This window comes from Solanum verrucosum, unplaced genomic scaffold (assembly GCF_900185275.1).
Source record: "Solanum verrucosum unplaced genomic scaffold, falcon-dt-bn FXZP01000073.1, whole genome shotgun sequence".
Lineage (NCBI taxonomy): Eukaryota > Viridiplantae > Streptophyta > Magnoliopsida > Solanales > Solanaceae > Solanum > Solanum verrucosum.
Window position 1 is genome coordinate 388,696 of NW_026020298.1, and position 16,697 is coordinate 405,392.

Sequence of the window (16,697 nt, forward strand, 5' to 3'; positions counted from 1 at the left end):
TATGATGTTGGGTCGGTTTAAATGTATTTGGACTAATTTTATAAGTTAATTTTCATTTTTTTAAAATTGTTGTGCGTGATTTATTTTGTTTTTTTATCTCTTATAGTATTTGTATTTGAGATCTCAGATGATACCTTGAGTGCCACTTTTAAATTTATATGCTATTAAGTGATGTTCTTACTGGGTATACCAAATACTTGTTGTTTGGTGCGGTGAATAAAAATAATAACTCTGTGATAAGAAATAAAATAAATCTATTTTATATTTGATTAGAGGTATTAATTAATTAATCTCAAAATTATCTATCGCGCCATTTATATTAAAATAATGAAATTTGTTATTAACGTATAAGACATCCAAATTTATGAGGTCGAGATAACTTTGTCTATCCTATACTCATGGGCGGAACCATCATAGGTGAAGGATGGTTTCGTGCATATCCTTTATTGAAAAATTTTGTGATGTATAGAGGTTAAAATGTAACTATTATAAATATATTTAATTTTGCACATTCTTTACATAACTGGAAAAAAAAATTGCTCACTCTTCGTCAAATTTCTGATTGTGCCATCGCATATACCCCACCACGGCTCCTTAAAATCACTTATTACGAAAGAATTAATTGGCCAGCTAGTTTTAGGACTGTCAAAGTTGCAGTAACTTCCACGTTAGAGTATCTATACTATATATAATGGCATAGAATTAGTACATTTTCTCATCCCAAACCAAAAAATAAATAAATTCTCTTAGTAGGATTCTATTCATTTTAAAGAATGCTCTTTATTAATTGAGCTTTCTCAGTTTTGATTTGAAAGTCGTAACAACATTTCGATTCGTATAATTTATAGCTAACGTTAGAGATTTTCTTTATACTCGATTTCTACTCATCAACTCAAAAATAATAGAAACATTATGGGCTTCAAATGGATGATGATGTTGGTGTTGTGTGTGTTAATAGGAGGATCAATGGGAGCTAAGCCCAATAAGCCAATTGATGTCCCATTTGGAAGAAATTATGAGCCTAGTTGGGCTTTTGATCACATCAAATATTTGAATGGTGGCTCTGAGATCCAGCTCTCCCTCGATAACCGCACTGGTAACATTTTATTTTTCATCGAATATGTTTGGTACTATTGAAGTCATTAATCGTATTATTTGTTGTTCTTAATATTGATCTTTGCATTGCTTTCAGCATGACTAGTTTCTCTACTACTTTATTTGTTTTACATGGGTGATTTTTTTTGTTATGTTTTACTTGAATCGAAGGTCTGTCGGAAACAATCTCTCCGTCGGAAACAAGGTAAGGAGTAAGGTTGTGTATACACTACCTTTAATGTTCCATTGGTTGTATTTGGTATGCTGGAAGTCATTAATCGTATTATTTATTGTTGTTAATCTTGATCTTTGCATTGTTTTCGGCATGACTTGTTCTCTACTACTTTATTTGTTTTACATACGTAATTTCTTTTGTTATGTTTTACCTGAGTCGAGGATCTATCGAAAACAATCTCTTCGTCTTCACAAAGTAAAGGGTAAGTTTGCGTATAAACCACAACCTTTTCCGGATCGCGAGGTTATAGTGAGTATGTTGTTGTTGGTTATAGTTTCCGTAGAACAATCTTGACTTAACTTTGGATACTACTATTATTATTAACTTTAACATATACTTTTTTTTTTCTTTCAAAAATTGTTACTTTTTATGTTAATGCTTCTGATTTTGAATTTGTGTTGGGACATATAGGTACTGGCTTTCAGTCAAAAGGATCTTATCTATTTGGGCACTTTGCTATGCACATAAAGATGGTTGCTGGTGATTCTGCAGGCACAGTCACTGCTTTCTATGTAAGTCAATAACATATACTAATAGTCAATTCATTGTATTTCGATCTTAAATTAGTTGGAATCGACTATATAAACTATACAACATACATTTTGTTATAATGTAAAGGTATGATAGTCAGTGGAAAAGCTAGAATTTTTTATTTAGGGGTATCAAAAAATTATAACAATGTTGCTAGCTAGGATTGAACATGTATCAAGACACGTCAACACTAATATATATGTGACTATAAAACTAAAATTTGACCTATTTATACAATATAATTTCCTAGTGAAGGGGTGTTGCTTGACACCCCTCGAGCAAATGTAGCTCCGCCCCCTGATGATAGTAAGTTAACACCGCTTCTAACAAAATAATAATCCGATACTACTTGCACAAAATTTTGTGTCACTGCCACGATCCACGAAAGACCATCGATTGGCTTCTTTGTAGGTTTTACGGCCAAAAAACTATATTTGAAAGCGGATTCAAGCAAATCTAACTTTGTCTCATTACACTATATATAACAATAACAATAGTATATTCAATATAATTTCAAAATGTTGGGTCTGAGAAATATATATGTTAAAAACATATTACATAGGTACAAAAATTTCCGAATCTATAAAGTTAAAATCTTGAATTTATTCTGACGATGTGAATTACTTTGTGTGTATGCAGTTGTCTTCTCAAAATTCAGAACATGATGAAATAGACTTTGAGTTCTTGGGGAATAAAACAGGAGAACCATACATTTTACAAACAAATGTATACACGGGAGGGAAAGGTGACAAAGAGCAAAGGATTTACTTATGGTTTGATCCAACAAAAGATTATCACACTTACTCTGTCTTGTGGAATCTTTACCAAATTGTGTAAGTAATTTTTTTATGATCATTTGATATCCAAAAATTGTTTAATTAATTTAGATTTGTGTTATATAGAGTCTATTTAGAATGAAACGATCTTTATTAAGGAATTTTACATTTCAAAGGTTGAACCTGTTCAAGTTTAAATGAATTGAATTATGATCGTTTGTTAATTTAACATAATGGGTTGAACTTGAAATGACTCATCAAACTATTGAGTCAAAATATAACCCAAACCCAAGTTTACAAACTCAAAATTTGAAGATTGAGAATTATATAAATCTGAAAAAATAAGATAATAATTTAAGAAAATGTCAGAGTTTCATCTTTTTTTTTTCCTCAAAAAGACGACATAAAAAAGGAGGTGAAGTTAGGTCAGGCTAGGAGGGTTAAGTTATGATCATTATTTGAACTATTTTGATCCAAATAAACCTTAGGCGCGTTAAATCATGACAATTTATTAGTTTGACTTGTTTTGATGTAGAAATAGCGTTTACTAACTACTTTTTGATTGTTTTAAAAAAAACCAGCTATTATCGTAAAGTTTCATATACCACAAGTGAAATTTTAGGTCATTATCTTGCTCTTAATTTCCCTTATGATTTTTGAAACCGTAAGACATTGACTATTTTTCAAATATAAGGATGGAAAAATGTATGATTATTTATAAGTTTTTTGTAATATATTTTAATCTATTCAAGTTTAATTCAATTCGTCTATTTGACATCAGGTTCTTTGTGGATGAGTATCCCATAAGAGTGTTCAAGAACAACAAGAACTTAGGTATCAAATTCCCATTTGACCAACCAATGAAGATATACTCAAGTCTATGGGAGGCAGATGATTGGGCAACAAGAGGTGGACTTGAAAAAATTGATTGGTCAAATGCACCCTTTGTTGCCTCATACAAAGGCTTTCACATTGATGGTTGTGAATCTTCTGTGAATGCCAAGTTTTGTACCAATCAAGGCAAAAGTTGGTGGGATCAAAAGGAATTTCAAGATTTGGACACAACTCAATGGAGACTTTTGAGAAGAGTTAGGGATAAGTATACAATTTATAACTATTGTACTGATAAAAAGAGGTTCTCTACAATGCCAAAAGAGTGTAAGAGGAATAGAGATGTTCCAAGGAATTCATGAAACAAAAATTAACTTCGGATTTTTTAAAAATATTATTAAGCATGTGTCTGATTCTGTAAAAATTATGCATTTTAGAGAATTCGATACTAATATGATAATATTTTTGAAAAATTTGAGCATGAAGGGTGTAATATTGTGTGTAGCAAGTCTACTATAACATTTCAATAATAATAATAATTTATTTTTATTTATTCAAGAAGGAAAGTAGCACTATCATCTACTATTTAAAAAAAATAAAATTATTTGGTGTTTGGTACTTGTATTGAGGCTCCGATTGATTTAGATGTGTTATGTAAGGCCTATAATTGAACGAAAGTGTTACCTACCAAGTACCAATACCGTGATTTTTTTCCATATTCAAGACTTGAACCCAAAACTTATGATTATGAATGAAGGATTCACTTGGAGGTGAATTTATAATTTAAATATAATGAGTTCACATTTTAAGATCGTTAGAGCTAAACAATTTACCCCATATTATTATTTAAAGTGGGAATAACAACCCCCTAACGGATAATATCTATTCAGTTAACTTGAAGAAAGTTAGTTCAGATTTTGTGATGTATTATTTAAAAATTAGTTTAAAATTTTAAACTACCTACCAGGGAGCACCTTTTTAAACCTTTTTTTTTGTTAAAGACTTGGGATTTAGTAAATGAATAAACTTCTACTTTCCTACTGTTTCATCACTATATTAACTTTGAGATATTTATTGTTCAACTAATTTTGTCTTTACATAAATTGGTCGTGGTTGGTATTAATATGCACCTACTTTTCAACTTGGATTCTATATATAAATTAATAAGACTTATTTTTTATACATTATAGTGTAGTTTCGTGTTATGTAACTATTTGTTACATAAATTGGTGTGGATTGGTATTAATGTGCCGGTAATTTCGTGTTCTTTGACTTTTATTACTCTATATGGTATTTTTTATATTTCGATTATCCTATTGTTTTGTTATAATTTTTATATGTTACTATCTATTTTTGTTACTAGACCCTTTTTCTTTGAGCCAAAGTTATATCAACAACAACCTCTCTACCCCTAAGACCATCTCCAACCCAACACCAAATCCTTATTTGGTGTAAAATTTGGTGTTTTGGAGCTCCAATCCAACACCAAATTTTACACCATTTTGGTGTGTGAATAATGTTACACCAAATTTGGTGTAACACTATTCATCACACCAATTCACTTGATTGAATATTTTAATATTATTTCATTATACAAAACTTTTAATTAAACATTATATAAATTGTATGTTTTAATTAAATCTCTTGTTTATTTAATTATTTTTTGTGTAATATTTTTATAATATTAATTTTATATATAAAAGATAGCTTTTTTTATAAATTAACTTTTCTATATATGACTTTTTTTTAAATATTAAATTTATGTTAATTCTACTATAAATTATTTATGGTATAAAATAATTTTATATTAAACGACTATAAATGAAAATATTATGCATTGTATATGGTGAATATTTTAGAAAGAATTTGTTTTATGAAATAAGAAAATATAAATGAAATAAGAAATAATAATATAATAATGAAGAGAAAAAAATATTCCATTTTGGTGTAAAATTTAGTGCAGTGGGTTGGAGTTGATTTACACTAAAATAGTGTTGACACCAAATTTGATGTTTGGGTTGGAGATGCCCTAAGATAGATATAAAATTTATGTATACTTTACCTTTTTCAAACCCCTCTTTGTGAAACTACACTGTGTATGTTGTTGTAATATTTATAAATTATAAAAGTGTTCAAAATGACATTACATTGGACTATACGTAGACATCAATTGAACTATATATAGAAATTTTAAAGTTAAATTATTTGTCACCTAAATTGGGACAGATGTTATTGCAAAATGTTGACGACCAATGAAACTACTAGTATACGTACGATGAATCTCTTGAATACTGAACTCCCCGCCTACATGCCATATCGAACATGAATATAGAAAAGTAGATAAATGGAGGATTCATATAACCGACCTCAACTAGTCTGATATTAATACAGCAAGAAGTAGTGTGTGATGAAAGCCAATCTCACTGGACCTAAAAACTAACTACTGCAGTTTACCAAAGAGAAAATCTTCATTGTCCTGAGGTAATACCTCTGCTGCTTCTATGAGCAGATTTCTCATTCATAAAAACCGCGTTTCTGTCAATAGATCGACGAGCTAATAAAATATGATATGTGTGTGTGTGTTTCGTGCACTCGCAAGCCAATTATACATATACATAAATTTACATATAGAGAGTGTCACGCGTAAGATGGAGAGATTTTTGCCTCGTACTAAGCTCGCTCTGAAGATTTCATTCCGCGAAAAAATTATCAAGCATTGGTGATAAATGCTTTAGCGACTCAGCATGCCGGTTATTGCTCTCTGCTACTTCTTAGGTCCGACACCAATCATCGTGAGCTGCCAAAAATGGAATGTATAGTTAGAGGAAACTATTGAAATTCATCGAAATGGATAATGTGTAAGAGTCTAAGCATGTACTGACAATGTTATTTTCAGGCCGCCTCCAGTAGAATCCCTGCAAAAGAACGGGCAGGATGTTGCACGATACAAGAATATAAATCAGCAACGCGTTCGTTCCCATCCATTTCAGTATAGTGGTCCAGTGTCTATAGCCCCACACATCAACCTATAGAAAGAACAAAGCTTTTAGCTATGTAACAAAAGAATGACTTATTTACCAACCCCTAGCACGGCTGCAGTTTTTGACAGCAACTAGCCTTGAAAAGGTAAACTACGACCAAAAAAAAGATCAAACTGTCTCAAAATCATATTGCCATGGGCGGAACTAGGGTAGCAGAAGGGGTTCGTCGAAAAAGTACACTATATGTACAAGGTCAAAATTATTTCTTATATATATATATATATATATATATAGTGGATATTGAACCCTTCTTTATATTTTGAATCTCCTTAGTGGAAATCCTTGTTCGGCCACTAGACATAGCTACTTGTATATCTGAAGCTTTTCGACAAAGGAACTTCTTATATTAAATCTTGACTCATTGACAATGGAGTTTTAAGAAGAAAAAAACTTTTGATATGTAAAGCGCCAGATATATGCGAAATACCAAACTTATTCTTTAAATTATACTTTCCACCGAGTTTCAAGCATTGAACCAAGAAATCCTGAGGGTCAATAGCACAAGGTTCAAAACTAAGTTCTAGGAGAAGCAAGTCAAGATAAAATCAGATACCAAAACGGAACTCTGAAGCTTTGCCTTAGTAGACAGACCAAGCATGTTCAGATAATGTTCAAGGAAAGACTAAAAAGGGATGAATAGTGTCTAACCATCATATAGACTGCAGTGAAGAGAAAGCCAGCAGAGCCAGCAGTAATACACATATAACTGAAGGAGTACAAAACCTTGTTTGCGTGCATCCCTAAATGAAGTAAATAGAAAAGAGAAGTTAATACTCTGTATATTTGCTCTCTATGGTAAAACAAAGCTCTAAGATGTATAGCATGAAAAGGAACAGAAATTTAAAAGAAAAGCTTACCGAGGCAGTCACATGTTACACCCAACAGTACGAGACAAGAGGATGGTACCAACCATTGCTGAATTCTAACTCTATGATCCTGGAACACATTAGGATGCAGAGCAACAAAATAAGTGAGCTTCTCATCCAAGGGAAAAAAAGAATATACAAAACGAGAATGCAGAAAATGTTTACCTTGAAATGAACAATGATGTGTCCGTAATGCAAACCAATGAAGCAAGTTACAATAGCCATCAATGAGCTACAACAAAGTCAAATGAGCTTAATTGACAAATTCCAACCAAAGATAAGAGAGTAACAAAGGAATGGGGTTTTATTTTGAGACACATTATAAGTTTCTGACAAATAACAAAAGATATTGAGGTATCACTTACAGACCTCAAAAGTCCTTCTGGGTCGAAAGGGGCTTGACACCATGATGGAGCATCTAGAGGAAGGGGACCGTAGTTAGGGGAGTTGACACTACATTCCTGTCAAGAAAACAATCAAAACGTTTGAATATCAAGGAATGCTGAAAATGGAAAGTAACAGAAAGAGAAACTTTGAAATACTAAGGGAGGAAGAATACTTTTGATCGTCCATAAATGGCTCTTGCATATAAGTGTTGAATACCCAATATTTTTCGATCAATCATTCCAACAGCATTACATGCTGGTCCACTGTCTCCCCGTACACCACATTTCACCTTCAAAGGGAACATAGTCATGTTAACAAAACTCATCATTTCCATTTGTAAAACGGGATGTCATCCCAGACCTTTCAAGGAAAACTTAAATAGACAACTAATTGCAGTGAACAGCTTACTGTGAATATCTTTGCTTCTGAAGAAGATATGTCCATTGGCATCTGATATTCCCAGTCAGGAACATATAAACCGTAGAACAAAGAAAGGTATAAAGCAGTAACCATTATAGCCATGGCCCTGGAGAAACAAAAATAGAGGGAGAAAAAGGAAATATGATTAAACAGGAGAGTGAAGATTAAGCATTGTTTTCTTGTTTTTGAGAATAATGCAGATTAAGCATTCTAACATTAAAAAAAATTGACAGAAGCATGAAGCTTTAGAAAAAGTTCAAAATGCACCACATTTGCAGCTATATAAGACAAAAACAAAAAAAAATTCAGACAAATTGCAGTATCTTGTTCTTCCATGGATATCCCCCTATGAATACTCCGACATTAAATAATCCATGGTTCATCACTATCCGTTTGTCTTCCCTTTTCAAGGGAACAAAATTACTAGTTTGCACCTCTATCTGATAATTAAAAACTTCCCATGAAGTTACTGGGTTCTAAATTAATATCTATACATAATGACTTTTTTTAAGACGAATACAAAGTTCGAACCAAAGCTAATGGGTTTTGCTGAACCTGTACCCACTACTCTACCTCCATCTCTGATTTGCAGTCTTAACACATTTGCCAATTGAAACAGATTTCTACCATAGATGCCATCCCAGAAGGGTGGGCTATTTAACATGCAGAATCATAAGATTACAAGTTCACCATTTATCCAGTGAGATTAACACATATATGCGATTTCTCGCATCCCACTGTTCCCCTTACTAAGACACTCATTGAACATGCTAATGGAGCTCCTTCGTATTTCAAGATTCCATTGCCATGCCTGAGAAAACTCTCATATTTCTCACCCTCAGGATGCTGACACATGAGATATCCAAAACACTAGTGACAGTGAAGATTCAATAACTGAAGGAGTTACCTTCTGATGTCGAGACTAGGAGTTACTGCAGCTATTAGCAGTCAGCACAGACCATTTAAAGGAATTTCAGGATGGCACTGTTTCCACATACAAGAAACCTAGCTCTCTCTCTCTCACTATCACGCATACACACTCACATCGAGCAGAGAAATCTCTACATAGACTCAGCTTTTGGCATCCTTGACCCTATTACTTTACAGACTCACTCTATTTATCACTACAATAAGCTAAAAGGTGTCATTGTCCATATTTTTTGTGTATCATCTCCAATCCTGATGGTACACCATGAGGACTAGGTACTTACCACCCTATGGGCAGGGCATATTGTTTAAAAGATCATGTTGTTAAAATTCCTACACCTTATTTGAACAGAATACACACATTAGTTTTTTGATCGTTGAAAATAACCACATATTAGTATTGTCTAGCCATTTGGAATCAAGCCTTCTCCATATCACGCCAACATTTTGCAATATAGTTACTTTAATACTCCCTCTGTCCCAATTTATGCGACTTACTTTCCTTTTTAGTCGGTCCCAAAAAGAATGACACATTTCTATATTAAGTAACAATTTAACTATAAAATATCTATTTTACCCTTATGAAATGATTTACAGCCACACAAATTTCTATCATTCATTTAGGACCACAAGTTTTAAAAGTCTTCCTTTCTTTCTTAAACTCCATGCCGAGTCAAACTACTACCTCACATAAAATGGGACGGAGGGAGTACTAGACTTCAAAACATTTCAGACTGAGGACCATCTTTTGAACACAACCAAAGTTTCAATTTCAAATCAAGCTGATCTTGTACTAATTTAAATTTTTGTCAATAATATGTTATGCTCAAGGTAAGCAAAACATATTGATGAAAGAAGTTAGTAACGATTACTGCTAAGTGACGAATAGTTTAAATAATCTTTATTGGAACGAATGGTCAAAAGACTCGGAACTCACCATTGTTGATGGTATCTCTTCAACAAAGATTGTCCTGAATTGACTTTATTATCACCCTTGAGCCAGATTTCACACATTGCTGCCAACAAAAATGATATTGCAATTCGCTGGGGAAGAAAAAGAAAAAAAAAAGTTAAAAAGAAATATCCACTTGAACAACAAGAGAAATACACAACATAATATAAAACACAAAAGAATATGGTGGCTTCATACTTGCAATATACCCATCCATCTGATTCTCTCAACGTCCACACCATAAGTTAGATTTTTGATACCATGAAAATAGCCTCCTGCTTAGAGAGGGAGAAAGCACGTAAGTGTCATACTTGCCAATAGATCAATCTAATATTTTGCCACTGCATAAAAAACTAATAAACAGCTGTTGCAAGGTAAAGTTAGACAGATGACTAAAAGAAGAGCACCTTGAAGAAAGAGTCCAAGGATGAGAAGCTTAAGCGCGCGGTGAATTGCTTTTCCAGTCGCAGTCAGTCTGCAGGGCATGTTCTGTATAAACCAAAAGAATTTCTATAAGCACAAGAAGAAAAAACATCTGAAACTTCAATACAATGGCTTACAAAAACAGCTCAACCAATATAAAATCATGAAAGTGTCCTTCATATCTTGATTCACAGCTTGTCCATATACATATTGCATAGATACTAGAGATAAAATTTGCTATAAAACCAATATCTATATTGGTTTCAAAAAGAGAAAGCTCTCTGCCCCCAAGACAACTGCAAATGAACAAATCCAGCAACAAAACAAGTTAAATAATCTGAACTTTGTTTAAAGCATATTTACCTTGTACGCAAGTGCAAGCGACACTCCAACAATGAAGAGGAAAAATGGCATGACAAAATCTGCCAGGGTTATCCCATCCCATGGTGAATGATTGATAGCAGGATAAATTCCACCAGCGTATTCCACGAATATCATTAACTGCAGAAAGTGTACCAGAAGCAAGAGAGAATAAGATGATATATTTTAAGGAAAAGAACCAAATTGCTCATTCAGGTTTTAGGAATTAGTTTCACATAAACAACAAACAGGCAATCTTACTCCCTAGTCCCTCCTTCACATGCGCACAAAGAAGAACTACTGTCATATTTCCCTTTTTGTAATAAATAAATTCTACATGATAAGACATTTTTAAACCTACATAAGATTAGCATCCTTGTCTGGTAAGCCTTGTTCAGTTCCATCTCCTTTAATCCCATTTTCTCATCCCTATCTTGTATCCCCGAAATGGTACATTGTCCTCGTTTCCCCACAACTATTTGGCACCAAAACAGGATGATTCGATTGAAACATAAGGCCTTTTTCTTGAAGCCATTTAGGCTTGAACCATCACAATGTCATCAGTTTTTGTATAATATTTGCACATACTATACAAGATGAAATGAGGTATGTGGAGCGTGTTTCTCAGATTAAAATTCTGCTTAAAAGTGAAAACATCCTTAAGCCTTAATCACCACCCAAGTCCCTGTCTTTTCTTTCAACTAAAGTTCATATTTTTACAAGTCAAAACAACTTAATACACAAGTCAAAGAATAATGAGCCAGTTGTAACTTGTAAATCGTATCTATGTAGTAGTTGTTCTCTTGGAACAATCAACATTAACAAATGACAAATTTGGAGGAAAAAAGCTTTGAACTTTACTGAAATGCAAAGAATTCTGACACAAGAAAACGCCGAAGGAAAGAAATGAAAAACAGAGAAGAGTCAAAAACATCGCCACCAAACAACAAAATTGCGAGAATATGGAATTCCACAGAGATAGAAAAAGACAACAATATGTCCATTGAATCTTCAACTAAGACTGAATGCCAAAATTAGTTCTCTGAAGCTGGTAATATGGACTTGGACTTTAACAAAAAATTCAACATTTTTGTTAAAAATAGAACAGATGAGAAATTACCCAAAAGAAAGAAACTAAAAATAGACAAGACACAAAACAAGAAAATTTTCAGGATCAGCAAATCCACAGAGACAATTGAATGAACAAACATCCTAGTGTAATCACACAAGTAGATCTTAACACTACCTTAGTATAGACAAGTGATGATAGAAAGGAGAATAAACATTGAATCATTCAACTAAAACTGAATCATATGAGAAATTACCGCAACAGTGATCCCTCGAAAAATGTCAAGAGAAAGAAGACGAGCACTCCCTCCACTCTTAGACTTACGAAAATGAGGTCCACCACTAGATTTAGGCAATGTAGACAAAGGAGATGTCGGTGATTTCTGAAAAAACAACTCTAAATCATTATTACTCGTTGCATCACTTGTAATAACCTCAATCCTAGGAGACAAATTCTTCCCTTCTCCTTCAACTATAACATCCCCTTGTTGTGGATCCCATCTTAATCTTGCATCTTTCTTCTCTCTAATTAGTTGATAAGATCCCATTTTCTCTCCTTAACAAAAATCCTAATTTTACACCATTCAACACCCTTTTCACTAAAACTTGCAAAGATTCTATCTTTTAATACTCCAGATTTGATTCTTGCAACAACAAAATCTTCACCCTTAATTGCCACTGCAAAACAAGAATACATCAAATTTTTAGTCTTTAATTTCTATCCAATAACATAATGGGTATCTGAAAACAAGAAAAACTCACCCCCACCAACAAATTTTTTTGCAAGAACCAGCACCAGAGGGGACAATAATGTACCAAACTATATTTTCTCCACCCTTTGTTTTACACAATAATCAAAATATGGTAGAGGGTACACAAATGTTTAATTGTTTTTATGTGTATACACATATACATATAGAGATATATATAGATATAGATATAGATATAGAGAGAGATAGGGAGGGAGTGGATGATATGTAGAGAGTGGTGTATGTGCTTAAATACAACTCTTCCACTTACTATAAAACATCTTTTTTATTTACTACTACTAATTTTTGTTCAGTTACGAGTTTAAGTTATATATATTATCAAGTCATATAAGAATAAAATTAATAGATAGAGTGTGGATAAATTAAGTAAAGTTTATCCGTATTAGATGTATAGAAAAAGAAATCAGTAATTATTATTGTAATATTAATTAATTGTTATAAAACAAAGGTTAAATCTTGTGTGTGTAAACGATTTTTTACTGTTTAAATTTTAAAACGAAAAATTATTCAGAAATCCAATCAAATATAAGCAAAATGCTTTTTAAGAAAATTATGAATATACTGCTCCTAAGTTTTATGCACCTTTATAGCAGGAAATTTTTATATTATTAGTTTTTCCTAAAATATGATATTTGTAATCTTCAAAATAAAATAAATTACTTACTATAATAAATAAAAGATAATTTAATAATATTGATGATGTAAATAATTAAAACTCTTTCCTAATAAGCTTTAAAATATCATAATTGTACTTTGACTTTTAAGGTACTACTATATTATACTAGTCAATAGTATAATTATAAATTTATAACACTATATTTGGAGTATAAATATTAAAGTCGATTCAAGATTTTAATTTATAAGTTTAAATTTTAAGATTTTTGTATTGACTATATTGTACTTTTATTTAAAATTATAATATATATCTATAATTTATTATAATTTAATTTAATTTTTATTTCGCATTGAAAATACTGAACTCGACCCAAAATAATAATACACTATAGCTTCGTCGACTCAATAATAAAAATAGAGCATCTATGAATGGCATCCAAGGAAAGCATTGATATTTGATACTAATATGCTCATGTTTTACGTCTACTTGACATTTGCAGACAAAAGATTTTCACATGTGTTGGAATTTGGAACAATTTTTTGAAATCATCATTCAAAATATGTGATCATACTCTGTATTGGTAACTGATATAAAAATTGTAATGCAATTAATTAATGTTTAATGTTTTTTATCCTGATAATTATGTTCGTGTGAACTTGTTCATATTATTAATTTTTTTTTTAAATGATAAATAATTTTTATAATACAGATATAACAGAATCAATAAAAAATTAGATTCAGATCCTTCATAACTTATTCAACATGAAAAATAATTGAGGGAGTATTAAAATTTCTTTACTCATTCTCAAGATCTCAACCCTCTTTAACACTCTCTTGATAACATTAGGCAGAACTACCTTATTTGGATGTATTGATCCTATCTTGTTTGAACTTAACAATTATTTGTACATGTGACAAAATAATATTTTCACTAAGAAAATTCAATACTTTATATATATGAGCGGAGGAATGATGATAATTACGAGGCAAATAATTTTAATCCAAACCTTATATGTGCATTTAAAAAAATTATTTAACATATCAAAATATAAAAAATTATAATTCAAAATTCATACATTAAAACTCATATATCGTTGATTATATATATACATATAATGTGATTTAATGGTGGGGGTGGATGTTCGATAAACCCTTTTTTACTCTTCCGTAGTTAATCAGAAGCTTGATACAGATTCGATCAAATTCAATAACTTTTGCTCAAATTATATATTTTTATCAAAAAAATCATTAAATATGTATTAAAAAAATAATCTTAAAACTGAATTATTATTACTCAAAATTATCATTCTAAAATTCAAAATTTATAAAATTAAAATTCTTACTCCGCTTCTGTATAGTTTCATCCCTACTTGTTACAATAATATGTTCATCTATCTTTCTTGGTAAATTTTATTTTTTTTAGTTTGGTGTGAATTTGGTGAATGTAGGAAGGAAAGGGAATGGGGTTGGGTGGGCGGTGGAGTGGGTCCGAGAATATAAGGGTGTTGTTTGCTTCAAAATTGGGAGAATAAATCAAACAACATAACGCGTCCTTATGCTTATTTTTCTTTCAGATCGCTACGCAAACTCTCTTACATACTCTTCCGGCGGCTCAACCAACTGCTTAATTTCGACTCTATGACACGTATTATCCATTTTAAATTTAGATTAATTTTTTAGATTAGAGTTATGCATGAATTGCTTATATCTTTGAGATCGTTTGGATCACATACTAAATTAATTTGATATGCACATTATTTTCAAAAGCTTGTCAACACAAAAATCTATCAATCTTACTTGATCGTCTGGACATCACAGAAATAAAAAATTAATCTCCATATTTTTTGTATGTGATCTAACTATACCATGAGAAAATAATTTTTTCATGGTCAATTGTAATTTGCATAAAAAAAATTATCATACAAATATCTCGACGTAAGTAATTTGCCTAGTATAATTTATTATGTGTATTAAAAATAACAATTGTGAATTTCCTTATCAATATAAAGAAAATAACTAAAGGAATTTTTGTTTTGGGGGTGTATATATATACATGTGTGTGGACAAATTCAAAGATTTAAGAAATAACTCATAATTTCAATAGTAAGATGAATTTAATGGTAAAAAATCTAAAGAGAAATAGAAGAAAATGTCATAAAATAAATTTACATATAAATATAAAAAAATTTATAAAATTAATTGGAGTTGACCAAAATAAGATTGTAGATGTATTGAATTATTTTTAGGCCGGCAAAGCCATATGCTTCAACAGTAGTGGCAGTAGTGTTTTATCAGCCATGGAGCATGACTCTTTTTATTATGTTGTATATGCATGACTTAGGCTTTGCCTAAATATTAAAATACTTCAAGGGACGCTTTACATAAAACGAGTTATTAATATGTGTCATCCATAAGGATCGTGATAGAATAATAAATATTTAGACATTTTAAATATTTTATGTATAAGTTGTGTATTGTTGGCGTATGACACACTTCTTAAGAAAAATATTTAAGGAAAAAAAATAAAAGTTATTTTTCACTATTACCTTTTTGATTATTCTTCTGAAAAATATAAAATAGTAAAAACTTTATTAACAAGGGGAATAAATATGAGAAAAAGTCTTAACAATTCTTTTGAACTTTGAAGAATTCATTTATTTTGAATTGTAAAAAAAAGTTTCAACAATTCTCTTAATATGGACGAGAGGGAGATAAAGAAGTTTCAAATATAAGTATTATGTCATTCTTGATTAGAAGTTTCATATATATATTCGAATAATGGGTTGCATCGATAAGTATTGTGATGATGTGATAATCGTTTCGTCATTCTTAATCAAAAGTTTTAAAATCAAATTTTCAGTACAAAGTATTCTTTATTATAAAGTGATCTACCATGTGATAAAGGAATTTTTTGATGCAAATCTAAATTTAATTTAGTTTCAAATTAATCAAATACCGAATAAGAAAAACAAGAAGCTATTGATAGATATATTCTCTAATATATTTGATTAGATCAAACTATTGATTGTAAATCATATTCCACACAAAGCATACTCTTTTAGTTACTAAGGTCTAACAGCATGCCTATTTTCCACACAAAAACTAATTCTAAGTTCTCGTTGTCTTAACTTTTACTTTATTGCATTCAAATCACTAAACAATCATTAGCAACAAAACAATCACCCACCATTACCTAAATATTACAAGGAAATCACAATATGGTGTTTTATAATTAAAAAGTTACTCAAACTTAATGGTTGAGTTAAAAATGCCGAAATTATTCATCTCAATCTTTTTCGCTAAAAAAATCACATTATAATAGATGTTGAATTTCTCGATGAATATCTTATCTCATCACTATTCAAACTCATACATCAATGAAAGATCATTATCGCTCAG

At 31.1% G+C, this 16,697-nt stretch overlaps 2 protein-coding genes across 2 annotated transcripts; one reads left to right on the forward strand and one right to left on the reverse strand.

Annotated features, from left to right (window-relative positions):
* Positions 1-860: 860 nt before the first annotated feature.
* LOC125834774 (xyloglucan endotransglucosylase protein 2-like) lies at positions 861-3,830 on the forward strand. The gene is made up of 4 exons (XM_049513928.1): positions 861-1,096; positions 1,742-1,842; positions 2,501-2,694; positions 3,419-3,830. The coding sequence occupies exons 1-4, from the start codon at positions 913-915 to the stop codon at positions 3,828-3,830; spliced, it is 891 nt and encodes a 296-aa protein (XP_049369885.1). The 5' UTR covers positions 861-912.
* Positions 3,831-5,892: 2,062 nt separating this feature from the next.
* LOC125834768 (uncharacterized) lies at positions 5,893-12,466 on the reverse strand. Its single transcript, XM_049513918.1, has 13 exons — positions 12,170-12,466; positions 10,848-10,985; positions 10,469-10,550; positions 10,260-10,336; positions 10,047-10,153; positions 8,171-8,288; positions 7,935-8,051; positions 7,745-7,836; positions 7,541-7,607; positions 7,367-7,445; positions 7,158-7,249; positions 6,351-6,494; positions 5,893-6,265 (listed from the first exon to the last, which is right to left on the reverse strand). The coding sequence occupies exons 1-13, from the start codon at positions 12,458-12,460 to the stop codon at positions 6,233-6,235; spliced, it is 1,437 nt and encodes a 478-aa protein (XP_049369875.1). The 5' UTR covers positions 12,461-12,466; the 3' UTR covers positions 5,893-6,232.
* Positions 12,467-16,697: the final 4,231 nt, after the last annotated feature.

Coding starts and splice junctions, on each gene's coding strand:
- LOC125834774 (XM_049513928.1), top strand. CDS start 913: ATGGGCTTCAAATGGATGATGATGTTGGTGTTGTGTGTGTTAATAGGA. Junction 1,097..1,741: donor CTCCCTCGATAACCGCACTG/GTAACATTTTAT, acceptor TGGGACATATAG/GTACTGGCTTTCAGTCAAAA. Junction 1,843..2,500: donor GCACAGTCACTGCTTTCTAT/GTAAGTCAATAA, acceptor GTGTGTATGCAG/TTGTCTTCTCAAAATTCAGA.
- LOC125834768 (XM_049513918.1), bottom strand. CDS start 12,460: ATGGGATCTTATCAACTAATTAGAGAGAAGAAAGATGCAAGATTAAGA. Junction 10,337..10,468: donor CCTTGGACTCTTTCTTCAAG/GTGCTCTTCTTT, acceptor CTCTCTAAGCAG/GAGGCTATTTTCATGGTATC. Junction 6,266..6,350: donor GGCGGCCTGAAAATAACATT/GTCAGTACATGC, acceptor CATTTTTGGCAG/CTCACGATGATTGGTGTCGG.